The sequence below is a fragment of the Amphiura filiformis genome, chromosome 18 (assembly GCF_039555335.1).
Source record: "Amphiura filiformis chromosome 18, Afil_fr2py, whole genome shotgun sequence".
Lineage (NCBI taxonomy): Eukaryota > Metazoa > Echinodermata > Ophiuroidea > Amphilepidida > Amphiuridae > Amphiura > Amphiura filiformis.
In genome coordinates, this window is record NC_092645.1 from 4,951,813 (window position 1) to 4,979,316 (window position 27,504).

At 36.9% G+C, this 27,504-nt stretch overlaps 1 protein-coding gene across 2 annotated transcripts; it reads right to left on the reverse strand.

Annotated features, from left to right (window-relative positions):
- Nucleotides 1–6,543: 6,543 nt before the first annotated feature.
- On the reverse strand, nt 6,544–27,192 carry LOC140139779 (2-Hydroxyacid oxidase 1-like). Of its 2 annotated transcripts, XM_072161491.1 has the most exons (9): nt 27,160–27,192; nt 16,567–16,689; nt 14,344–14,495; nt 12,377–12,635; nt 11,486–11,661; nt 10,545–10,636; nt 7,974–8,135; nt 7,196–7,265; nt 6,544–6,845 (listed from the first exon to the last, which is right to left on the reverse strand). In XM_072161491.1, exons 2-9 carry the CDS (start codon nt 16,620–16,622, stop codon nt 6,775–6,777), a joined length of 1,038 nt encoding a protein of 345 aa, XP_072017592.1. In that variant the 5' UTR covers nt 16,623–16,689; nt 27,160–27,192; the 3' UTR covers nt 6,544–6,774. The 2 variants fall into 2 exon arrangements, with proteins under 2 accessions (XP_072017592.1, XP_072017593.1); XM_072161492.1 differs by lacking the exon at nt 27,160–27,192 and having other exon boundaries at nt 14,344–14,391.
- Nucleotides 27,193–27,504: the final 312 nt, after the last annotated feature.

The window sequence follows — 27,504 nt, forward strand, 5'->3', positions numbered from 1 at the left end:
GCTCAAGGACTTGTACTAAGACTAATTTCGGTTTATGCATTCTCGTTATTGGAAAAGACATATTTCATTTTTATAACCCATTATTTAATTATAGTAACACAAAAAAGTGGGAATTAGAGCAAAATTGCGGCATCTACTCAAGATTTTGAATGCTTAGACTTGTTCCAAGTCTTTGATTTTTGTGACTCGATTGTCAGAAAACATGACAAAAATGCATGTTTTTGGCTCTTTTTTCAAGAAATTGGCCAAATATTAAAATTTTACTTTTATTGCCAGTTAGGACTAACTAAAGGATTAGGATTTAACTATGTTTTATTTTGCAGAACTTGATCATATTTTTTTAATCCCAAAAAATTAGTGCTGTATTTATCTAGAATGGGGAGTAAGTTCATGAAGATGCACCATTTTGTGATATTCTGATCATTAATCAATTGCATATCTTTTAATTTAATTATAATAATCATGGCTAATCATCTCGCTCACAGGGACACCCACTTGTTTGCAGTGTACGGACCTATGTTTAAGTACTAAAGGGTTCAAAAAATACCCCCCCCCCTAAAATAACAATACATTTCTTCGCATTACTTGACCTATACTTTGTCGATTTGAAAAAGGTAAAAACCTGTGAATAGCGGAATCTTTTTGCCATATCCTCTCAAAGTTCTTTAAACTCAGTACCGGGGGTATCCTTTTACTTTGGTCCGAAATAATCACGTTTTCCAAAAATGATGCTTCAGAAAAAGTTGCAATTTTCAAAATCATATACATATAATGTACAAATATGTTCTTGATATCAACGTGATTAATGTTTTAATTAATTTAATTGTTGCTTGTTTTCTGTAATTTTATGTTGTCCGATCTTGCAGTATAAAACAAAGATTCATTGACATGAATTTGAACATGTGTTTCAAAACAAGGAGAAACTAATGGTTGTAGCAGTGGCGTTGCGTGGTTCGATCATCATATTGGGGGCATGATGGGGTGGGGGCACAGGCTTGTTTGGCAATTTTCCTATGGGATTTTCTAAATTTTGCAGTCGATGGGGGGGCACGTGCCCGCGTACCCATAATGACGCTCTTTTACGCCACTGGGGGTTGTAGTGTGATGCTTAGTTCTTCGTTGACAAAGAGTGATGAAATTTACTGGTAAACTGTAAACTGGAACAGTTGCCATGGTTGCTACGGTCTAGAGCGACGGCTCTCACAAGTCAAAGAAGATTGGTTGAATTAAGAGGTAGGATTGTCAGCATCAAGCCTCTTATTTTTTAACTGCAAAAATCTCATGTGGCCATATCATGCAAAAAAAGCCATTACTTTAGATCAAGATGCAAGATGCCTCAGCATACCCATTACCATGATTACAGGTATAAATGTTCACCGCGTTTGGTCAAATTTTTCCTCCCTAGTAATTCATTTTGAACTGATTAAAACTTAATGAAAACGTTATTCATGTCAAAATTCATTTCAAATATAATCGTTGTTTTGAGTGAATAATGGTTGCATGTGTAAGTGACAAAGAGCTTTTAAATAGAAATAGAGTCGCAATGGATTATATAATCTTTTGTCCGTTTGATGCCGATTAGAAGTTGCGACAGGCTATTCATAAAAGTGGTACCATTGTTTCGAATAATGGGGTTCCGCCATTAAATTGGTCACTGATCCGGCATCATATTAACGCTCTACACAACAGGCGAGTATCAATAAGTGACCACACTACAGTCGTGTGTAATGGCAGTCATGTGTAAAGTGGTACCATTGTACTCACGTATCCCAAATGTGTGCTTGTGTGGGTCTGAAGTTTATAAGGAGGCTTTAGCTGTCGATGCAATCATCTTTACCACCCACCTGACGTTAGGCGTTTCATTTAAATAAATTGAATGCTCTTTGCTGATCATTAGAATGTATGAAGGCTGCCATGTCCAGTCCATATATCTATATTACACTATAATGGTAATCGCTATACGTATACATGTAAGTATAAGTATAGGCCTATAAAGGTTGTTTTAAAGAAATTTCCATTTAATTTTATTTTAAGAAGGAGATTGGTATAGAATTAGTGGCGTACCCAAAGAGGGAGGGGTTGGGAGGGGCAGGAGGGATATGGAGAATGAGAGAGGGCTGGAGGAAGGAGAAATAAAAGATATAATAAAGACAAGTAGATAAATAGAAATATAAGGAAAATGATGGGAATGAGAGAGGGATGGTGAGAGGGGACAATGTGAGCGAGGGAGTGATAAAGTGTAGGCCTAGGAAAGAATAAGTACAGAGAAGGGAAAAGAAAGGAATGATGAATACATTTTAATAATAATTATTAGGCCTATATAATAACTAAACACATAACAGCACTGGGCAGCCATTCGCTGATGTCAATGCCTTTATTCGTTACGTAATTAAAACGCCCAGTCAGATGTATTTCACACCTACCAAACACAACTCACCCAATTTCGCAAACTGGACGTTGAATGTACACTCTCATGAATATTGATTGGCAACATTTTCCAATATGTCAGCGCTCTAAACGGAAACAATAGAACAATAGACCCTGCAGAGCGTTGGTAAGTGAGGGATCAGAGACCAGTGGTAGCACCAGGAATTTAGTTTCGGGGGCATGGGGGGGGGCAAAGTGAATTTCTGGGGGGTCGTCACATTTGCGCAAAATTGCCGCAAAAAGCGGAAATTTACGCAATTTGAGGGGTTTTGCCTCAAAACATGGGGGGGGGGGCAAACTGGGAGGTCAAGAAAAATATTTGGGGAAAATGCCCCTTGCCCCCCCCTCCGTAGCGCCGCCACTGTCAGAGACAGGAAGGTTAAGGGAAAAACAATTAATCATAACAGCTCATAACGTTGATATTGAAAACGTTTTTCCATAACATTTTGAAAAGTGCAACTTTTTTTGAAAGCGGCATTTTTGGAAAATGTGATTATTTTTGATCAAAGAAAATGTTGTTGGAAATGGGACGACATTCAAAGGGTAGCAAAACGATTCCTCTATCCACAGATTTATAAATTTTTCAAATCGACAAAATCTATGTCAAGTTATGCAAAGAAATGTTTTGTAATTATAGGGCAGTTGTTTCTCTTGAACCCTGTATCAAGGGTTACACGTAGGCCAATGCGGAAGGATTTAGTGGTATGCTGCCTCAATGTTCAAGGCAAGTCATTTGTTGTTACTGTGCAGCGATTCCATGTCTTTTACAAAATAATTTTGAAGAGGATGTGGAAATGGCGTATTGTGTATGTGATGCTTAACTCTGTGCTTAACGCACTCCTTTAAAAACAAACCCAAAACAAAGAGCAAAAGCAGTAACAAATATGTCATTCTTTCTTCCTGCTGTTTCAGTTGTTTTTCTTTTTACTTCCATTAAATAGTATATATATATTCTTTCTTTCTTTCTTTCTTTCCTTCCTTAACCTCCTTTCTTCCATTCGATCTCTTATTAATATAGTTTTCTTTCATCAAATATCATAATAATACAAACAATGCGATGTAAATAATTAATAGATATGTAATATATATACTGCACCAATAAAGTATCCTTACACTTAAAATAATCACAATTTCAAAACTGAACAATATTGAGGTAAATTTGTTTTTTAATAGATGCACTATCTAATCCTGCACATTATGACACCACATTGAATCCAATGTGACCTCAAGAAGTAAAGTTACAAGCAATTGAATAGACGAAGGTTCCGTTTTAAAAGTGACAAACTGGCCTATACAAGGCGCAAAAAGATTCCAACAAGCCGCAACCAAGAGACAACACAGTTTCTTCAATGAAGCATTATTTAAAGCAGTTTTATTTCAGTTTTACTTCTCTGTACTTTTCATAACTTTCATTTTATTTGCCAGTTCTTTTGTTTCAGCTTTCTTTTCTTCCTTTTGTTTTAAATTAAAGCCAAACGCATAAATTAGCCATTCACCACTCTCAAACCAGATGTCTGCACTACGCGTGTTATTATTATTTATTTGAGTTAAAATAGTCTTTCCTAACAGAAGTCTACTTGAAGACCTGAGCGCAAAAAGACCGTAAGTCCACTTGGCCCCTCAACATGTATACACTAAAGCTACGTATAGTTTCTTAGGGACCAGGGTTTTATAGTGTTTAATACATTTTCCAGGGTGAAAACATCATGAAAGGCAGGCGGTGCGGGATGCGATTTCATAATTTTTAACGTCGCCATTGATTTAACACATAATCATGAAATCTTCACAAACAATTCTAAATTTGTTATGTGGTGTCAAAACAAAATTATCTTACTCTAAAACCGTTGGGGTACGACAATGTACCACACTGTAAGTATGTTGTTTTTCAATTTATAACGGCTAACCGTGTATTTTGAATGGGGCTGTCAGCCTTGTATTTGTATTTTCGCCAGCCTCGAACGTCACGTGTCGCGTGTCCTATGCCGCCTGATGAAAGGTTGTGAAAGATTTGTTTTGGCCCCTGAACATGTATAAGACATTACCAAACTATACGAAACTATAGACGAATCCAACGAGCCAAGTCATGGTCAGGATTTGGTCAGCCATCTTTGGGTAGCCGCTAGCACCAACCTGGTGTTTTGAGCCGCCTAACCCCTAGAGAAGATGCAAGGACGAGGAGGGTTAATATAATAATACAATAGAGATGATTCCGCAGGTAATCCCGTCGCATCTATTCATACATAGTCCTTTTGTTCGCAAGTACATCCATTTCTCCGGGGACTATAGGCCTATACATTGCACGGACCGATACCATGCACGATACAGTCAAAATCGATATTATGTATTTGTAGCGTTTGATACCGCGTGTAGTTAATCCGATTATTATGTCACTTCAACAGCGAATAGACCATGTAGAAGCTGTGTGTTTTGCCGAAGGGAACTGTAGGGCCTATTGTGTTGTAAATTTTAATCATTCTTTTGTCTACCTGTGTTTTCGCGGAAGATGTAAAACGGGTGATGGAATGCAGTTTAAAATTTCATTTCACATTTTGGGTGCATTGTAGCCGACGGCTACCCAACTAAAGGCTGCTAGTCAGGTGTAGGAATGCGTGGATTTGGATTCGTCTATACGCAACTTAACTTTAGTGTATACATGTTGAGGGGCCAAGTGGACTTACGGTCTTCATGTGATCAGGTCTTCACTTAGAATCTTCTATAGCATTCCAACGTACTTGAATGTGATCATCTCAGATCATCTATTCATCTAAGCAAAAAAAAAGTTTGATTTCGAAGAAAATGGCAAAGGACATGAAATCAAAATTAATCATTTTAATGATTAAGGTTGGTCTGAACCCTGGAATTATGAAAACTTTCGGGCCTCATAACTGCTAAATTATTAGTCTAAAGAATATAAAAGTATACATATTTTTTTTATTAATTTTTAAAAACTAGAGGGACCGTTTTTCCATTTTTTTGGATTTTGACCAACTTCACCAAAAATATTTGAAATTTGGGCGAAAATCAGGCTTTTTTATGATTTTTTTTGAAAATTTTGCATTTTTTGACCATTTTTTGTGCAAATTTCTCAAAGTTGGTCAAAATTCAAAAAAATAAAATAACGGTCCCTAGATATTTTTATCTAGTTTTTAAAAATTAATAAAACATTTTTTTTTGCCAAACTATTTTTTTGTTACGTTGCACGAAAAAATTTGGGCCAAAAACCGTTTTTTTGTGTTTTTCTCCAAAAATGAGCATTTTGGCCCAAATTGGATCTCACAGATGAATTCAGCAAGTCATTTCCAGTCTAAAATGTATACTTTTATATTCTTTAGACTAATAATTAAGCAGTTATGAAGCCCGAAAGTTTCCATAATTCCAGGGTTAAGACCACCCTCTGGACCACCCTTAATCAATTCTGGGAACTGGTTTATCCTAATCAAAAGGTAATTAAACCAGTGTAAAATTAATTTGTTACATCATGGCGTAAACATGCCGAGTCGCATCGGTTTCCTTAAAGAAGTTTAATTAAAATTGTTCCAATGATGTCCATGTCCGCGGGTTCTTCCTGGTTGAAGGTATACGGAGTTGTGCAATGGTTTTGGGTTTGCGCATCATGTGGTCAAAAGTGCCCATTTCTCTTTCATTGGCGATTGGGCCAGACTCCTCCATGTAATGTTGCTATCGGGGATCGCTACCCTCCTCCAGAGCGAGTCTGTTATCTTCCCAGCATTTAAGAATGCCGCTACCCATTTATACACCTGAGTGGAGCGGAGTAATCGAAATAAAGTGCCTTACTCAAGGGCACAATGCGATGACGTCGCCGGGGTTCGAACCCGCAACCTTCCGATTATGAGTCGCATCCCGTTCCGCTCGGCCACCGTGCTCCCTAACAGTACTCTAACATGTACACATTAAGGTCGACATAGATTATTCTTCTTTCAATCGGTCCCTTGACTTCTGTGTTATTCAAACTCTTCATAAGTATTAGAGGGTTTTTAGCGGTTTCGCCGTCGGACTAGTTTAGAACTGTCAAGCTTTCGTCAGGAGTAGCTCTGACCTCTTCAGGACAAAGTACCTAAGAATGAGACATGTAGACCGCCCCTTGTCTACTGATGACTCTGACAAGAGTCGTTCACTGAAGACTGCCCCTTGTCAACAGAGAACAAGCAGATCTCGCCTATCTGCTAATATAAAGGTTTTGGTGGCTCTGAAAAGAGCCGTTCACTGAAGACTGCCCCCTTGTCTACAGAGAGCTAGCAGATGAATTCCCGTCGTAAAAGCCTATCCCACAATCTCTTCATAAGTGTTCAAACTCATTACCCTATTCTTGTGTCTCTCTGTGCCACGTCACAGTTTAGATAGATACTGTGATTCATGAACGACCATGGACGCTTTGATATCATCCAGTTTGGAACATCCTGTAAAAATGAAATAAATATACAATCACGGGAAATTACTTGTTAGCATCGTTAATGTTTTTTAATATGTCTACCATCTTAGCTTACATTCTAAAAGAACTGAAAAAAATACTATATTCATTAAACATAGTAAATTCACGCTTCAGATACGTACTTGAAAATCACATTGACTGTAAACATTTGACCACCAATAATGATTAAATCAATGCTCAATATCAACTTGCTGATTGTATGTAACTTCCTTTTGCGTAACCCATTCCTCTACAGCCATTTAACTGTCACTGGCTACATGACATAGGCCTACCTGGAATTTAAATAGCCCCCTAAGTAAGGAAAGCGTCTTGACATACCTGTAAGGGCCATTGTTAAACTGAATTCATCGCGCACAATTTCCAACACCTTCTTTACCCCGTTTTTACCCTGAATACGAAAAACAAAAAGAATGGAATAAATACATAATTATTAAATTTGACATACATTGTGTGTGTTACGTACGTTGATGAAAGGTTAAGGGGGTACTACACCCCTGCTCAATTTTGTGCCTATTTTTTGCATTTTCTCAAAAATTATAGCGCATCGGTGATAAGTAAGATATGTATATTATAGGGGCAAGGACTACAACTACTGCACTGGAAATTTTATTTCAGCACAGACAACAGTTGTGGAGTTACAGTCAAAAATGAGGGAAAACCAATATTTGATCAATAAATCAATAACTACTTGACTTGAGTTGCTGAATTTTCAGTGCAGTAGTTGCAGTCCTTGCCCCTATAATATACATATCTTACTTGTCATCAATGCACTATAATTTTTGAGAATAATGCAAAAATAGGCACAAAATTGGCCAGGGGTGTAGTACCCCCTTAAGCAATGGTATTTATGGTTTGTAAAGTTTTAAACTTTGCATGGTTTTCAATGGAATGACAAGCAAAAGCTCATTCTGATAGGGATTCCTTTTGACTGGAGTCAACGTTTGATGAGATATTTCATTTCATCTTATACTAACTACCTAAGTACTTATGCATCATTAGCAGCTATTACCTAAACAGCGTAGTGCAACTTTCAACGTACCTATCTCTTGCTTTATACCACCATCTACATAAATCCATATAGCTCTACAATACTTACATCATTAGCCAACCCCCATATTATTGGTCTTCCTAAGAATACAGCTCTGGCTCCTAAAGCGAGAGCTTTAAATACATCTGTTCCTTGCCTGACGCCACCATCCATATAAACCTCTACTCCTGAACCCTTTACTGCGTTAACTACTTCTGGAAGAGCTTCAATCTAAAGGAAAATTAAGAAGAAAACAACGTAATATATTTGGGTGTATAGACCTTTTCAAATCAAGATCGGAAAAGTTCGGAAAACCGCGCTATTTATTCAGTAAGCTAGGGGGTCAAATTGTACCCAAACTGGCGGACAAGAAATGTCATGAATTACGACACCCCTTGCGCGAAAATACAGCTTATTAAGCCAATGTGAACATGGGGTCATCGCGAGAAATATTTCTTAGCATATTAAGCTAACACCTCAGCTACTTAGTTTTTCACAATAAGATACTAATGGAAAGAGATGGACAAATGTCCGTAATTTTTCGTCAGTTAATTTTTTACATAACGTTTTGTTTACGTGCATCACCTCTTCCACAGTCAGTCTCTTACACAACGCTACCACTACACGCTTGATTGCACGTTGAGTATCCTTGGCAAAAGTACCTCTCTCGTCCCTAAATTGACCGTCGAAAGGTCATCGTAGTTATGATGCCTGTTATACATTGGAACTTCGCACTGTGTATGATGCTGAAGAGGTGCTTTTATGCGCGCCCGATATGGGAAATTATTTTATGCTTCGGATTTCATCGGAATTACTCAGTATGAAAAGGTTTATAGCAAGCAGGAGGGAGTGGCTCAGGCATGTTAAAGTCATGTTGTAAGATTTCCATCAGAAATAGATTTGTATTTCTTTTCCACAAAATGTTTTGTTTTCAAGCTCAGAAATGTCCCCGTGAGTCGAACAAATGAGGCAAAACAAAGAAATTGCTATTTAATTCAAGCACGCGTGTCACTCCTTCGATCGTGCTTAGGTCGGTCCTGCTGATGTGTTATGACCATCACATACGCCATATACTTACAGTGTTATGAACATCGCGTATACGTTCGACTAATATTTCGATCGTATGAATAAACCGACGGGACACTAAAAAAAAAAAAAAAAAATCTCACATTGTGTCACATATACAGCAACTAAAGCCTTGAAATGGGCAGGGTATGTTAGTATATTCAAGCACATTACAATTGAATAAAACTGTGAATTTTGAAAAAAAACAAACATTAAGTGCTTCCTCCGAAGCAAATTGTTCCAATATGGCTTTCATCGTCCAACTGTAGAATACAATACACCTAATCCAAAAACATAACCTAGATTGTTATATTTCAACCTATAACTACATTATTTATGGCCAGGAACATTAACATAAAACTCACGCGGGTGTCGACTGCAGACGACAAATTTAAAAAAAATAAAACATTTCAGAAATGTAAATTTTCATGACCATATTTGGAATCAGCATGAAAAATGCAGTAAAAATGAGTACAAACAAGCCTAGTATTGATTCAGCAGTTCTTAAGATAGCTCTTGATATTTTGAGAAAATATTTCAAAACTTGAACTTTTTCCATTGAAGCGCATGGCTAGCACGCAGAGCAATAAACAACTGATCAAGATGTTCACACACAAACAAGTAATGACTTTTGTTTTCTTCTACAGCAGGTATAGTAAGAATATCGAATATCCAATGCAATTATAATTAAAGACAGAGATAAAAAGAATTTATCGCGTCTGACGTCATCTGTCAATCAAATTCGAGCACGGTTTGTTTACAAGTGTCGTGATGATGATGACTTGCTGAACGCGGCGGTATAACCGGCGCCTTATTGTTAATTTTGCACCTTCAAACATGCAAACCATCTCAAAAGTTAGGTCTCGATAGTAGGAAATTTTCTTTGGCGAAGGCACCATGTCAACAATGCCTTGTAAAAGTACGTATTTTTCGCCATTTGCTGCTATTCCTTTTCTCCGATCAGCACCAGATAGATCGGTCTTACGCGCTATTAACCTGTGTAAACCAATCAAAGATCGTAATTGACAGTGACATCAGACGCGATAAATTCTTTTTATATCTGTCTTTAATTATAGTACCTTCTTGCACCAAGGATCGTGAATCCCATACATGCTTGTGCAGAAAATTATTGCATTCAAGAGTAAAGACAAAACAAACAAACAAACAATCTTTTTTAAAAAGTTTGTTTCCAATTAGCGCACATAGTTTTCTGGCCCCCGTTTTTGCGCACTGTTTTTGTTTGTTATTGTTGTTGTTGTTTTATTTTTTAATGATAATTGTGTTCAAAAATCATTAAAACCAGAAAATGTTTTGACATTTCAGCTTTAATTTGAACTTAAAAATTATGCTTGATGCATGGATAGTTTGAGTGAACAGTGGGAATTCGTTCCGTTTTATTTTCTTAATAAAGGATACCAATGGTGTGTGTTTTTCTTATTTATTATTATTATTATTTTTTTTTTTTTAAATACCGCATTGCGCATTGCAGTTTTTTTTGTATAAAAAAAAAGACTTGCTAACGGAAACAAACTTTTTTGCCTAATCAAAAGACAAAAACACTCAGACCAGACTTACAGTAGCAGGGACTCCATCAAGTTGTCTGCCGCCATGTGCGGATACAAGAATGGCATCAACCCCAGCTTGCACGGCTTCTATTGCACTGTCTCCTGCATAATCAATCAATACATAATCATTGTGTAATATTTTATTTCGAGTATAAAAAAATCAGTTTTACCTATTAACATTTTTGATGCCCCATTTGAGTATCCATATTAATTTTATATTAATTATATATTCGTTTTGATGTTAATGCTCTGCATGCTAGCCATAGGCTTCAACATAAAAAGTCCAAGTTTTCAGGTATTTTCTCAAAATATCAAAAGCTATCTTAAGAACCACTGAACCAATAGTAGGCTTGTTTGTACTGATTTTAATGCATTTTTCATGCTGATTTCAAATATGGTCATGAAAATTCACATTTCTGAAATTTTTGACTTTTTAAAATTTTTTTGAAATGATATCATATTTTTCCTGTATTATGTATTCTGAAATTGTATGCTCTTGTTATCCATGTTAATCTTAAGTGTTTCTTATTGTTTTAAATATTTGGACGCGATTTTGTGAGTGCAATAATAAATATCAAGCAAAGAAAAGTATTAAAAACTAGCGGGATACTCGCCTGCTCACTCTTTATCAGTATTGGGCTTTTCCATTTACAAATCAATCGAGCTAATTTGATCAATTCTGATTATCCTTTCTTCTCTCAGTGGCGTGCGCAAGGGGGGGGGGGGGAATGCACCCAATCTGACAAATTGGGGAATTACCTATTACGGCGAGCGAAACCAGCTGAAATTATCAGGACGGTTGGGGGAATCGAGACCTGTGCCCCCACGAGTTTGAAAAACCTGCGCACGTAAATATGTTAGATTATATGTTTTTGTTTCATGACAGTATTCAATAAATCAATTAACCACAATTGATACATTTTAACGTGCTTTTTTAAACAAAATACTCACCCGTGAGCACACCCTTCACAACAATTGGTAGCTTAGTAATACTTCTCAGCCAATGAATACCTTCCCATGTTTCAGAGGTGACCAACTGCTCTGTTAAATAATCCCATAAGGCTATATCACCATTAGCTATTGAACTTCGCACTTCAGGGTTGTTTGGGTCATAGCAATTCATCATTCTGAAAATGAGAAAAACACAAAATGAACGTTGGCTTAATTAAAGTTTGGTAAGGAGATACTCTTTTGGTGGCTAATGTGGCGGAGCAATTTATAATAGATTAGAAATGATCTTAAAGTTTAGGGACAAGGTTAGTGTAAAAGGCATTGCCTCGCTAGGCATCAAATCTTCAGTACAATAAAAATTACCATATGATCAAAATTCTGTTATAACTTCAAAAGTACATATTGAAACTTCAGTCAAATAAACATGTAGCACAATACAATCGGTTTCTTATATTGGTGCAAAATAGATTCGATTCGTTTGAGTGGTTACAAAGAATCGAATTCCATTAAGTTTGGGATTCCAATATGCCCTTAGTGGCGATAATGGCCCCAAAACGGCTTCTGCCCCCCCATCAGACCCGGTGCCACCAATCATGGTCGCCTCCCCCCCGCCAATATGATGCCCCAAGCTACGCCACTGTATGTCCTTTTGGATATGACAAAATAAATTTATCAGTAATTTTTATTGGGACACCCTGTGACACCCTCTAATATGTTCGCCAAAAATAAGAATACAAATACTCAAGTTAGATTTGACAATGCCATTGATTGTTCGTGTTACACTGTACGGAAAATACGTTTTTTTCTACCACAGGACAACAGAGTGGGCTTATGAGTTTTAATTCCAAAATGCTGTTAATATTTTCTTGACATCGGGAGTACAATTCTCACCTATATTCCTCTCTGGCAGTCATGGTTTCGCCTCGCTTCAAATTACGCCTATTTCCCATTACCGGTGTATCGACTGTCACTACTACAGCCTTGAATCCTGCTCTTTCTGCTTGTTTTACATAAAATCTAGTCACCTTCCGATCTTTATAAAGGTGCATTTGGAACCAAAGTATGGCATTAGGTGCGGCTAATGAGATGTCTTTAAATGTGAAAAAGGCACAGCTACTGACAATCATAACGGTGTTCATGCTTTCTGCAGCTGTGGGAAGAAATTAATGTGGTCTCAGTTTAAAGCATGAACATTATAGTAAATGACAGGAAAAGATTTTGAAAATTTATCTCGTTATGGTAGTATGCTCCTTCCTTGCTCTCTAAAACTGCTCTTTTACAGAGCGAGTGCTCACATGAAACGACTAAACGTTTGAAAAAATTATAAAATTGTTCAATAATGTCTTAAAATGGTAAAGATAATGCATTTTGGAATAGTTCTAACGAAAACTTCAAATATGTGACTCTATCTGTATACGCCCACATTGTCCTTCATCCAAATAAATATGTTATATTAAGTTTGGAGTTCGAGTGAATAATTTACAGTGTATCAAAGTTGCGCTTTTTATGATGAAATTTTACTTTGGCACCCTGTATACATGGTATATACATGGTATATACAGGGTGAGTAAAAAAAAGTGCTAAAGAGAAAAGAATAAAAAAATTTAAGAACCGAATTGAACCTTTTAGGTTTTTAAACTTTTTATACATAACATATCCATTAGAGATCATGTGTGAAAAAATCAAGGAATTAGCATTTACCGTTTTGTTTTTATGACACATTTTATAGCGATACCCAGTTTTAATGTTTGTCCAAGAGACATCTAAAATTTGAATGTCAGCCCACTCGGTGTAAGGTAGATTTGGAACAACTGCCATTTTCTTAACCTCATTGCACTGAAATAAAAATGGAGCACCCAAAGTGTTATTGTCCTTGGTCTTGTTTAAGGAGAAGAAACATTATTTGTTGTTATTTTCATTTTCCCTTTACTTTAAGGATGTTTATTCTCTATCAAAAACATATAAATTTGTAGGCGGATTTTTCAAATGTCGAAATGAAATGCGCGCAAATTGAAGTGGAGTGAATTACAAAATATCCAGTAAGTTGGACATATTGGGGTTAAAAAAAACTAGAGTTAGAGTCGAATGAGGTATGAAGGACTTAAAGTAATGTTAGACAGTTTGTTTGAACAGAAAAAATTAAAGTAACGCAACAATCAACCGTATTTAAGTTAAAGTTAGTTTCAGAGCTGGTGCTTTTATCGTGCATTGTGTGCTCTCATTCAAAATACATGGTACCTCGTGGACAAATAATGAAATTGGGTATCGCAGCAAATTTAAAAGGACTCATAAAAATTAAACAGTAGTAGTGAGTCACCTCATTTTTTCACAGAAGGTGACTATTGAGTGTGGCATTTATAAAAACTTTCAATAATGGAAAAGTTCAACTTGGTTCTTACATAAATATCGATTCTTTGCTCTAGTGCACTTTTTTTTTACCTCACCCTGTATAATTGATGGATCAACCTGAATGCTGTGCATCCAAGAAGGATAATTATTTTCCAATATATATTCATTACTTTTCAAAAATGCATACTTTTGTAAGAGGCAGAGGTGTGTTGTTTTAAGTTAGATAACATCAAACTTGCCCACCGACACTAAAGGTGTCGAGTTCAAAACGCATGGCCATGTAGCTAGTGCCTGTTTCCCATCGTTAGAGAGTGTCAATGACTACAACACGTTTTGGAACTTTAAAAAATGGGCCTCGTAGTTGGTTACCCTTAGTACCAGTATCACAATCGCTAGTGACAGATAACAAAAACCCTCAGGGTGAACTCAAATTGAGATGTGAAAATGCAAACTTAGTCTAAGGCAGCGGTAAAGTAATGTCGATCGAAAACATAATCCTTTAATCTTACCTCTGGCAGTAGCCTTATCTCCTTCAATATCAGCAAATCCTTGACCTGCTGTTGGTGAAATGCAGATAGGAAAACTTACAGGGTGACCCAAAATAGTGGTAGAAAACTGACGATTTGAAACATCTCTCAGCACACGTGGACGCAAACGGTATCTTCGCAGTGATAAAACAAATACGTGTACAGGGTGATCAAAATTAAGTAAACTCATGTTTCTGGCGCTTTTGTACGAAATCTAGAAGGGACCGCTGTAAATGAAAATATCATTGAAAAGAGCAGATCCTGACCGTCTAACTTAAAAAAAGAATTGTATTTGCTTTCACCAAACCCGAATTATACTTCTTGAATAAAATCAACCATTTTTTTGTAGCTGCACACGGCTCACTTACCATGCGTGTAGTGTATTGATTGGAATGGTGCTATATTTAAATGCAAAATCCACGACGGTGCTGCAGTTTGTATTATGTAGGTATGCCAGGTGAATTCAAATTTGCCATCAAACTACATCATTTTATATATCAAATTAAAGCCCTTGAGTAAAGAAAGCCAACACTGAAAACCTTTTTGTCATAGCACTTTCCGTAACAAAGTTACGTCTAGTCAAAGATTGACTTTCATCAAAAAGATTCAGCTAGCAAAATTCCCCAAAAAAGCATCTCGGGGCGTTTCTAGATCTTAGTCTCATGACGATAGCAGCTTTTTTTAATGGAACTGCTATCAAAATCCCTCTGAAATTCCATGTGCGAGTCTCTCATCACCAAAAAAATCTTATATTTGGGTCAAGTGAAATATAGGCAACATATTTATGTAGGTTTCCTTGAGCAAGCGGTTCTTTTAAATTTCAATGTAAATTTGTATTGCCGGTTTAGGCCATTTTGGCTGACTAGCAAATGTGTTAACTGACGTTTCCTTCTCATACCTATATTATGGACACGTCCTCGTATATCTTCCGGATGGTAGGACTGAAACTGCTTGGTAAATGTTCGTGGCGAAGGGGGTTACGTTTTGAGCTGATCTTTGGGTCTATTTGCACCGCATGCCTAACTCTAGCAATGTTTACTTGTGATGTAGTAATTCGCAGTCTACCGGACCCTAAAGCTTCAGACTGTCGGGTCATTAGAGTCACGTGATTCGAAGCTTACTTACAATCTTACATTGCATACTTACATGTACTTGATATCCCATTAGCTTTGAGAAACTGAGGATGAAAGAGACGATGAACTTCACGCGGACTCCTAGTTTCATTAAACTTGAGTATTGAAGTGCCATAGTTTGCTTGTTTCTTCATGTGTATGTGCAGTGCAATATGATAATATTGAAATTGAAAAATTAAAAAAGAACTCTTGAGGCCCGTCTTTAGGCCATAATGTAGCCAGCTAGGCATTATTGATCGAAACCACTCCTGCAACTGAACTTTTGCATTTCGTCAGCCTGCTACGCGCTAATTGCCTAAGTCATTTTTACATGTTTCTCATTTGCAATTTTGATTTTCTGAGTAATAGACCCATAATTCGTCGGTCGCAACACATAGTGGCGTACGCGAAGGAAAAAATACGTCTCCGAGCAAAACGTTTTTGAAGGATATGCTACTAGTAACGGAGTCGATACTCCTCCACTGTTATCTCTCAGTGGCCCAATTCCATTTGAAATTGAAGTTTAAGGTTCAAACTATTAAACTGTATCTTTACTAGTTAACAAGGAAGAACTATTATTGGATAATAGCTAGCTCTAAACCTATACGCCACTATGTGAAACGGAAAATTTGGAAAATCGCTCTACGCCACTATGTGTTGCGACCGACGAATTAATCAAATTTCCAGCCGCATTTTTCATTAACTTGTGAAACACATCAAAAGAGATGTATTCCACACACTATCGTGATTATGATTACATGCATGAGAAGAGAAACCGTGCGCAGCTATAATAAAAATGTGTGATTTTATTCAAATGAGTATAACTCGAGTTTTCAGTTATTAAGCACAACAATTCTTTTTTAAACTTAAACGTTCAGAATCTGTTCTTTTCAATGATATTTTCATTTACAGCAAATTGCTTCCAGATTTCGTACAAAAGCGCCATAAACATGAGTTTCTTTCATTTTCAATCACCCTGTATAGTATGCATAAAAAGTATTAATTTATTTTGTTATGTTATCTTTGTGTTTCTTAGTTATTATGAATGTCAAATATATCAAAATTATCTCAATACATCTTTCCGAAAACCTACCTTTTAAAAGCATTCTTACAGTTTTTCATTGTCTGTCCCTCATCCGCATGGTCCATGTACCAGTTAAATGCCAGAGTACGCAGTACCTCCTTTGCTCTGGCTTCATAGTCTTGAATACAAACACTGAAATAAAGAAGTAATGATTCATAGTTTTCATAACTGGCCAAATGTTTTGGCTTTGCAGAGTTGAGAGTCATGCATATGGATGAAACAAGTACGTACTACTTACCATTTAAAAGTCTGAGCTTGAATAGCATATTTATATGAACCCGCTATAATTCCTGCTTTGAGTACAAAACGCAGTGGCGTAACTCCTATGGGCTCTGGGGGGGGGGGGGGCGTGCCCCCGGGCACCCGGGCTAAGGGGCACCCAAGCCTGGATAGCCTTTGACACGATAGTACTTTGTTATAAGAAAGAAGTGGAAACCTTTACCCACCATGCATTGAATTACTCTTCATTTGGGTGCCCTTCAACACAATTTTTTTAGCTTCGCGCGCATTGCAACATATAAATTGTCATTTTAAAGACCTAAATTCAACTTGATTAAATACCAAATTAGTGGTATTTATGCACATTTTCGCGCGCCCGCACGCAATTGTTTTAGGAAGAGGGGGGTATTTTGTATTCTTGCCCCTGGGCTCCATATGCTACGTCACTGCAGCTAGTAACGAGTCTCCAAAGTATAGACATTAGAGAATATGAAAACATTTTGTTTTATTAACATGAACTGCATTGAAACATGATATAAATTTAATCTGAAACACTTCGTAAGTTATTCGGTAGGTCTATGGCTTTCAATGCTACAATTGATTAGCTCTGCACCATGTTGGTCAGGGGCACCCGAACTACTTTCGCCCCCGGGCACCCTGACCCAAAGTTACGCCACTGACAAAACGTAGACAGCATGGTCTTATTTGCAAGCTCTTATCTTATATGAGTGACATTTGGATCAGTCTTGCTCTAAAGTGTAAGTTGGGGTGGGTAAGTCATTCAAACTTTGGAGCAAGGGGCAAATTTCTGAAATGTGCAGGATTAATTTTTGTGAAATCACTGGTTACTTTGATTGACAGGTCCATTATCTGTGTATCTTCATGATCTTGACGAATATTTACATCATTCATAATGTAATTATAGCTATCCTAATTATACTAGAAGAGGACTGGCCAAATATTTTGGCTGTGCTGTCTATTGTTTCCCACCCGTTGAAACAATTGTGATAAAGTTTGAATTGTCTCCACTTGACAATACATGTATGTTTATTTAATTTGTCTTGCATATTTGTTTTACATTTTTATGAATGTATCCAAGACTACATGCTAACTGTTGTATGGCATAATTGAATAAGTTGATATTATTACTTTCTGGTGGTTGAGGGAAATGACAAAAAAATCCTCATACACATACTTCATACACAAAACTTCAAAACCCGGCGCACCCCAGAGGTTGTTTAAATGTAAGCCCAGAATACATTGCAGCCACTGACAGCATGTTTGAGAAACACATGGTTATTTTCAGAAAACATCACACTGGGCTCCTGCTGTGCATGGTCAAGGTTGTTATACAACAAGATAAGCTATGCGTCTGCATGCATGCATGCGCAAGAAAACTTTGCTGGTTCCACCTTCTTTTCCCAAACATTTAAAATATCCAAAATTGTTTTAAAAACACGAGACTTCATGACTTTTTAACTTTCTTGGTATGTAGCAATGTATCCACAAACATTACCCGTACCCAATTATCAATTCAAAACGTAAAAGTCGCGATGAATATTCCATCAAAACTATACTGCAATACTGGTTCTTATTATGTACACAAATTTGAATGTGAAATGGTGTTGAAATGGTTCCTTTATTACATTGCACATAATATCATACTGCATGCTGGGATTACATTGAATCAACCTCTGGGCGCACCCAGCCATCTAAAGTTTATCTAAATTTCATGATATTAAAAAAATCAAACATTTTGTATTTCTGAATCACCTAGGCCTAGACAATTGATGTTAAAGGTTACTTCCCGCATGGCGCATATTCACGGGTATCACGGTCCCGGGATCACGGTTTTTCTTTTACTTCCCGCGTATGGTATCACGTCATTTTCCCCAAGGGTATTTGTGTGTTTGGCCTTGTATATTACTTGTTAATTAAATTAAATTTGGGTGAAATTGAAAAGATAATCTCCATGACATTTTGTATGAAACTGCTACTAGGTATTAAAACACTTCTAAAGTTCTTTTAAGAAATGTTCTTTAAAGAAATTTAAAAAAAATGTTCGGCTAAAACGGCCCGGCATGCGGCAACAGATGACTGTACCATCACATTGTGATGACTGAATTGTGCTGTCTATGTATACGAGCTTAAGGGGTTGTTTGGAATGACAGGTGAGTCAGGGGTCAAAAACTAAATTTTTACCTTTTTGACCTCAGCACATGTGTATGTATGATCTGCCATACAAAAAATTAAAAAACAATACCTTAAAGTATCATTTTTAATGTTTTTGTCATAATCACGCTTTTCTACAAATTTCATCTGTTTGTACCGGGGCGTGTCTGTTGCCAGGTAGGCCTACATGACAGCATAGACACACGTTACAACCTTGGATAATAATACAGAATTGTGACGTTATATTCTTCTTAACCCAGTCAGCCACCTGGACAACCGATTCTTTAGAAATGCTTAGTCGCGCTAAAAGTCGATCGATACATGTTAAAATCAGCACAATTCAGAGATACACCTTTTGCTATGAAATTAATTTTCTCGGTCAAATATAAAGCAATATTTTTTTTTCTTCAGTAATGTCAGTTAAAAACTTGGTGCTTGGATATACATTTTTTTTAAATCCTGGTGTTAAAATTAAGCATCAAATTGTGTCTTTTAGTGTGATATTTTTGATTTTTATAGGCCTTGAGTTCGCCCGCGAGCTTTTTTACGGAATTCATTTTTAGCGTCTCAAACTAATATAGTTTGCTAAAGAAAGATATTTCCCACCTGTGTAAGGCACATCGTGTGGGTCTATATATTATAGTTTTGTCAGAATTTCCGTTTTTATTTTACCCTTTTTCCTTCATGCTCCGAAAATGTCAAACTCAGTACTTTTATCTCGTGAGCAACCAGCAGAAATAGTCGATATTTTCATTGTTGTCATCCAGGGCAATTTTCCATTGAACATGTTGAAAAGCAAATATTGCCCGACCAGCGATTTAGTAGCCCAAATCCCCAATTGGGTTTTCTGGTAAATGAGGTGATAGCCTGCAATTTCAATTTATATGGATTCCATGATTATGTAAACCATTTTGTCTGTCTGTTTGTTTGGTTTACCTAGGTTAGTCCGTATTAAGAGACGCACGCTTGAGGTCCATGGGAAAATCCACGGTCCAAACCTAGAAAAATTAGCGTGTTATTATACGGGATTTTAATCTTCTGTCCCTCCTATCTCCAGGTGAATTTTGTATGACCTACCCCCCCCCACACATCGCGGGTTGCCATTTTCATTACACCCTCCAGACTTGTGTTCGGGTTTGTTTTTAATTTGACATGTAGGCGTATACCTGAATGTATAGCTATGCTATATATTATTATGTAATATCATGTACATGTAGGCCTATATGGGGTGGGGTGGGTGCAGAGGTGTGTGAGGTGGGTAGTGGGGGTGTATGTAGGGAAACTTTGGGGTGGTACTCAACACACTTTAACCATGACTTCCAATGCAAGCCTTATTGTTGCCACAAATGTTTTTTTCCTTAAGGTTATTTAATAGGTTTTTATAAACTTCCATGTTTAACCTGGTATTGTTTTGGCTGCTTCATTAGGGCCTATGACTTTCGGTGGGTTTCCAAAAGCAGTTTCAAACAAACACAAACAATAGGCACCATACCTAGTCACCTTCGTGACAGTTGAAACACTACGTCAAGTATTAACATCCAAGTTATTCTGTTTTTAGGCAAGCAATTTTGAATAATTGATTGAACAGGTTTTTGTTTAAAAATAAAAACCTGTTTAAGTTAACAATGATAATGAATGGTTCTTATAAGGCACAATCTCTGATGAGGAACTCAAAGCGCGTAAAGCACGAAATTTACAAACAAACATAAACACAATCAATTTATAAAGATTGGTTTTAAGCTGGCGTTTAAATAACGAAAGTCTGGGGGAGTTACGAAGGTTATTTGGAAGTGTGTTCCAAACAGTTTGCTTGATCATGAAACATACAGCGTAATATTATGTTTTGTAAAAGAAAGTTTTGTTTAAAATATTGCCCAATTGCATGTAAGATTGTCGGGCAAAGTTGTTTTGAGGAGAAGCAAATTTCAACACATTGGTCCGATGATCACGGTGATGATGAAAGATCCTCATCGTGCTATAAACATGATCAGTCAGTAGCGTAGCTGCCGGGGGGCAGGGGGCAATTTTTGCCTATTTGGCTATTTGGGCCCCGCTCCCTAGTGCAAGGAAAAAAGAGGAAAAAGGAGGGAGAAAGAAGAAAAAAGAGAGGAGAGAGAGGGGAGAGAGGGAGAAGACGGGCAGAGAGATGGAGAATCCATACGATATGCAATACCATACGATTATATTCAATACGCCTGGCCCCCCCCCCAAGTGCAGAGGAATTTGGTGGATTTGGGCCCGCCCCATACAGGCTTGCCCCCCTTGGAAAAAATCCCAGCTACGCCGCTGTGATCAGTAGGAACGCTATTAGGCCTGAGAATTTCGTTGCTATATTGAAGTTCTGGCAACACTGTTGCCATGGCGGTATTCCTGTTAAACCCAGGGATATCGATCCACAATGCTAGTATTAGCCTTAGATTTCACGCGTTGATTTTGAAAAATTTTCAGGCGGGAGTAAAAATTGGTGAAATCAAAACGGAAATTCTGACAAAACTATGATATATCGCTCACGGTGATGTGCGTTAGAAAGTTGGGAAAAATCCTTCATTAGCGAACTACATTACTTTGACAAGCTAAAAGGTTGATCCAAAAAAAGCTCGCGGGCAGAGTTTAAGCCTATCAAAATCGAAAATCTTACACGAAATGACTGAATTTCACGCCTAAGTTTAACAGTAGGATTCGAAAAAAAAAAATACAGCATCAAGCACTACAATTTGACCTGACATTTACTGAAAAAATTAAAATGATTGCTTTTTATTTGGCCGAGAAAATTAATTTTACATTGAAAAGGTGTAACTCAAAATTTACCTCATTTCAACACCAAATTCGATCGTTTGTATTGCCTCATTAAATGACTGAGTGAGCCTTGCATAACAAAAGAATCGGTTGTCCAGGTTGCTAACTGAACCTATCTTAGAACTGCCTATTATTTCAATTGTTATATTGTTCTATTTGGTTTATTGCATATACTGTATAGAAATTATGCAATATGAAGTCGAGCATGACAGAGTCATCTTCATTCAAATAAAATTCAGGTACCCGTAAGGTACCACGGAGCAATTCGCACGATAATACAATAAAACAGATGAAAGGTATGAATCGAATTGCAGACCTGTCCCTCTGTCATCTTAGAACTGCATCTCGTAGGCAATGGTAGGTAATAAACCAACCGCAACGGTATAACAATTGAAATAACAGCATGTCTTGGTCTCAATTCAAGATGTGCAATTTGGACACACATGAGTGACCGGACAGCATTAATCTGCATTTTGGGAAATCATTTATTGGGGAGTTGTGAGTTAGTTTGCAGAGTTTTGCAGAGTTTATATAGACGTAACATGATGATGCATGTATGGGTGGGGGCTTGTGTTAGGATGTGGTTACCTCATCATTTCGGCTTAAAATGTTCGGTGTGATGTGTGCTTTGTGTGATAGCACCTGTGCGAAGTTGAGGACTTACATTTCATTTATTATTAATTTTCTAATAGACAGACACGTATAGCAGAAACAGTTTCACCTTAATTTACTGGTCTTCCACATGATAGTTATTTATAACAGGAATGTACAACATTTAACACCATAATGTGAAATTCTTGTCAAATTTGAATCTTGAAAGATGATGAAATAATATACGTAATAACATTTAAAGCCGAAATGATGAGGTAAATGAAATAAATAAATAAATAAATAAATAAATAAATAAATAAATAAACAAAATAATTAATTAATTAATTAATTAATATTAATAAATAAATAATAAATAAATAAATAAATAAATAAATAAATAAATAAATAAATAAATAAATAAATAAATAAATAAAATTCATCCGTTATCCTCTATAAAAACAGCAAATTTATTTGAGTCCAATAAGGTGCCATGGGGCATGTGTAAAATTCACAAATATGTAAAAAAAAAAGGTTTGGGAAATATCAACGTTAAAATTTCACGTTCAAACGTCGTCACTTTATGCCTTCCAAATAATGTACATTTTCATGATTTTTGCCCTTAACTGGTGGAATTATTTTCATAAAGTCATTGAGGTTAAATGTTTCAGTGAATTAAACATTCATGCAATATGAAGGTCTTTCTTTTTGTTCACAATTATGATAAAACTTAATTAATATTCAAGACAGTGTCAGTAAGTTATGGGTTACACGCCGATATTCTTGAGGTCATTAGTCCAAAACCCAGTAATTTTGTTCTATACCCTAAACTTCACTAACTTATAACCTAAGCTTTAATCATAAACCTAAACTTAGCCCTATAACCCCAGACCTTAACCCATGACTCTCTGAATCCTAACTCCCACTTCTAACTCCTCACCCCGCAACCCTTAATACACCCCCCCACACACACCCCACACCTCACACACCGCGTAGCACCCACATCCACAAATCCACACGCCATCGACCATGTCGACTTCAAACATTTCCCCATATCCCAAAGACCTCACTCTGCTCTAACTCCTATTCTACCATATAATAACTCGTCATTAAAAAACTCAAAAAAAATTACATGCTGCTGGAATATGATTTTTAGCTGTTGTTTTGTTGCTCCTCCTACTCGTTGGCTGATTTATACTTCAACAGTTCCTCAAAGCGATATCAGAAAAGCCACTATCTCATTGTTCATTGGCCCGCAGTATGCGCTCGCCCCGGGGCACTCAACTTTAGAATTGATGGGTATATGTGCCTACAAGCGTCGCGAAGTAGGGGCATATCAGTACAAAACATTGGGGTTTTTTTATATAAAAAAAGGGTGATTATGTACAATCAAAATGAAAAAGGGGTCATTGGGTATAATATTTTGAAAACTGAAGGTGCATGGTCATCGGGTATAGTCGGCTTCAAAAGAGGGGCATATATTGACAGGCACATACCGTCACCTCTAAAGTTGATGCCCCCGGGTGCTCGCATTATATTTTGTTCATGGCTCGGCTTTTAAAACGCCCGCACATCACAATAAGGCTATTGAAAAGTGTATAGAATAGCTAATGATAGACCGGTCCCTGCGATTAGTCGCGGACCCGAGCGACAATATAGTAAACACATCGAGTTTATAACACAAGTGACAGTAGTCGTGAATTATGGAGCGTTTCATTGAACTTCTACCAGCAAAATATGGAATAATACTAACACAAGACACCAATCGAGATGATGATACCAGCCATAGTGGAAGGCTTGTATTTGACCTTCTTATGAATCCAATTTCGTGGCGAGAAGTTGAAAAGGTAATGTATATTTCAAGAAATTTGGGTTCAAAAATTCCGTATCAGCTCGTATCATCAATTCCGTAAATATGGCGTATAGAAGCACAACTTGACGATAAACTGAACTATTTAAACGCAAAGGACGCACTGGATACACATAAATTTGTGTTTCCTTGCTGGCGGAATAGTTTAGTTGCAGAACTCTTTTTTTGTCAAAAAAGTTGGACAATTTATGAATTATGATTGGCAAAATAGCGAAAGGAAATAGACTTTTCCAACCATGTAAAACTACACTGGGTTGTTGACATGGTCGACATACATTAAGGCATATGCATGTTCCTAAAGTAGGAGGTAAGTACTATAATTATTTGTTTAAAGTGCTCAACATACCAGCAAAAAGTCATAGGGTCATCAGAGTACAGGGACTTTGTGAAATACTGGGTACAAAAAAAAGTGCGTGAGCCGATATGCAACATCAAATATAAAAGCCGATTTACATAATTTCCCATGACCTTACAGAAGTGATCATGCTCAAATATAAAACTATAGAGTTTGGTCCTTGATATGCACCATCAATTGTACCTGTGATCAATATTGCTAGGCAAAAAATCACAGCAAACATGCCAAAATCCTCCCATTTCTCCTCCATTTAAAAATAAATGACCCCATCCCTTAAAGCTTTACATATAGGCCTAGACCTAGAGTAATCCCGGTATAGTAATACATTATAGATAGAGAATAAAGGTATTGGTTTTAGCCACTGGAGTACATCTAGGCCTATCGTCTCATATAACACGGGCGACATCATTATTTTTTAAAGTAAAACAACAATGCGAAGCCGAGTTGGAATTTACTACTATAGCGCCCATGCATGTTACTCCCGCGGTTGTAATACGGTACGATCCTCGGGGTGTGTGTGTATGTGTATCCCGCATGCCGTATACGTACTGTGCATACGTTTTCGACTAATATTTCCATCGTAATAATAAAACGCCTGTTCCATCGTTGTATTCAAAATCTCGGATTTAGACAAAACTACAGCACCTAAAGTCTTGATTTTTGCAGAGTATCTTTATTGACTAAAGTACATTACAATAGTGTAAAACACCATAAGCGTACGTGACAATAGACAATAGACAATAGTCACATTATGTGAGTCCAGAGTCCATGACATTTTTCATTTGGACGTTATATTCAGGGCCGTAGCCAGCTTTTTTGGTCGGGGGGGGGGGCAAAATAAAATTTTTTGGGCACATACGAAATAATGATAGTTACATCATACAATACATGGACGATGTGCGAGAAAAGAGCAAAAAAAATATTGTATTTTACACTATTTTTGTGCATTAGGCCGTATAAAATTAATGTTTTGGTTCTCGTCCTCCCTCCTCAATTTCTGGGATTTGTCAGATTTTTTTTTTTTTTTAGATTTTTCAATTATTTTAGACTTTGGAATGATTTATGAATTTTCATACATATAAATAAGTTTATTAGAGAAAAAAAATGCCTCATCGTTTACTAGAGCACTATTGGAAAAGACCGAAAACTACAGACAATGCTGATTTTACACTGAAAAAAAAACAACCCACCTCCCACCCTCATCAATTCATGAAAATCCTCTGGACGAGAACCAAAATATTAATTTTATACGGCCTTATCAGGATGGAAATGGGCCTTATCTTTACAATGTGCGCGCAAAAATTTAGCATTTCACACTATTTTGGCCCATGATGGGGCTGAATTTCGGTAGAAAAGGGCTCCTTGCCCCTTTTCTTTTCTTTTGCCCCTCTGATTTTCTCTTTTATTTTTTGTCAGAGGGGCACTTTTTTCTTTCATTTTTTGTCAGGGGGACCCCCCCCCCCACTGGCTACGCTACTGGTTATATTGTCATTTACATTTATAACATCTATAAAATGATTATGATAGGGGTCGAATTTCCTAGATACTAGGATAGCTTCCCCCTAGTCATTTATACACTCATTCTTGTCACACGACGAATTTCGACAAAGTCATGTAAGGCCGAGTAAAAAAAAAACATGTTTCTCGTCCGCGCCCTTCTCATTTTTTGAAGCTTTTTCAAATTTCTTTTTATTTTGTAAACTTTCAGTTATAACTTGTAGAAAAAGATGCTTCAGAAGTTGAAACTTATTTTACAGCTTTGTAAACACATAATACATCATTTAAGAAGAGTTTTGTGATCACTAGAGGGGTCTACCTCTCAAAACAATAAAATAAAAAGGACCTCCTCGTTTTTCCTCAGATATCAATCTGTATGTCGAATACCCGAAACATGGTACCAAATACAGGTATTTAGCGTCGTTTTCCAATAAAAAATAAAAAATAAAAAGCCCCTCATTCTCATAATTTTTAAAAACCCGGACGAGAAACACGTTTTTATTTTTACTTGGCCTAAACGTAATTTCGTTTTTCACCCGACCTCCGTCAAGAAACAATCCTGAAATGTTGAAAACTTGGGGTCGGCGCACTCATGCCAGTTTATCCTAAGGTATACTCTGTGTCTTTTGTAGCCAACCATATGGCTAAGAGAGGCTAGGAAATACTTAAACTAATACAAAACAATCATACCCTCCTTTCATATCAAACAATACAAAGAAATTGACAGGCCTGTTAAATCAAGGGTAAGATCGATCGTTATTCTTCATGAAACGGGCACAGCCCATTTTTATGTTATTAATTCTGCTAAAAATTAATTAATAAATAACAAAATTACGTCATAATTACGCAGTGGTATGGTTAGTCCGAGGTGCTCTGACGATAACACTTCGATGGCAATCTACGTTTATAAATGTAGTAGGCCAGTGGGACAACGCAACCGCTACGTGAACGAGCTATGCTATGGTATTAAAGTAGGGCCTATTAGTAGTCTATGCGACTGCACTGTAGCTGTAGCAGCAACAGTGAATATAGGCCTAAATATTAACAATTTTACATCTTGTCAGGTTGCCTCAGCTCAAAGACAAATACAAATGGTTATACTTACAGAGCAGTACCGTCTAATTCTTTCGTAGTAGTCATTGTAGGGTAGGTGCAGGTAATATGGGACCATTAAGGACGTTTAGCTTATTTGCATAAAAACTAAAGAAGATATGCCCACAAGAGATTGTTATGATGAACAACCTGTCCTTTAAGATTAATAAAACAGGCAATGTTACCTTGTTTTTATGTTTGTTTGGACGCTATGACGTCAAAGTGACGTCATCGTCAAGTGTCCCATATTACCTGCATGTGCAGGTAATATGGGACACTGTGTTATCTCTATGGTGAAAATCAAAAAGTTCAGAAAATAACTCTTTTGTTCTAAAAACATTTTTGTTACATGATTTTG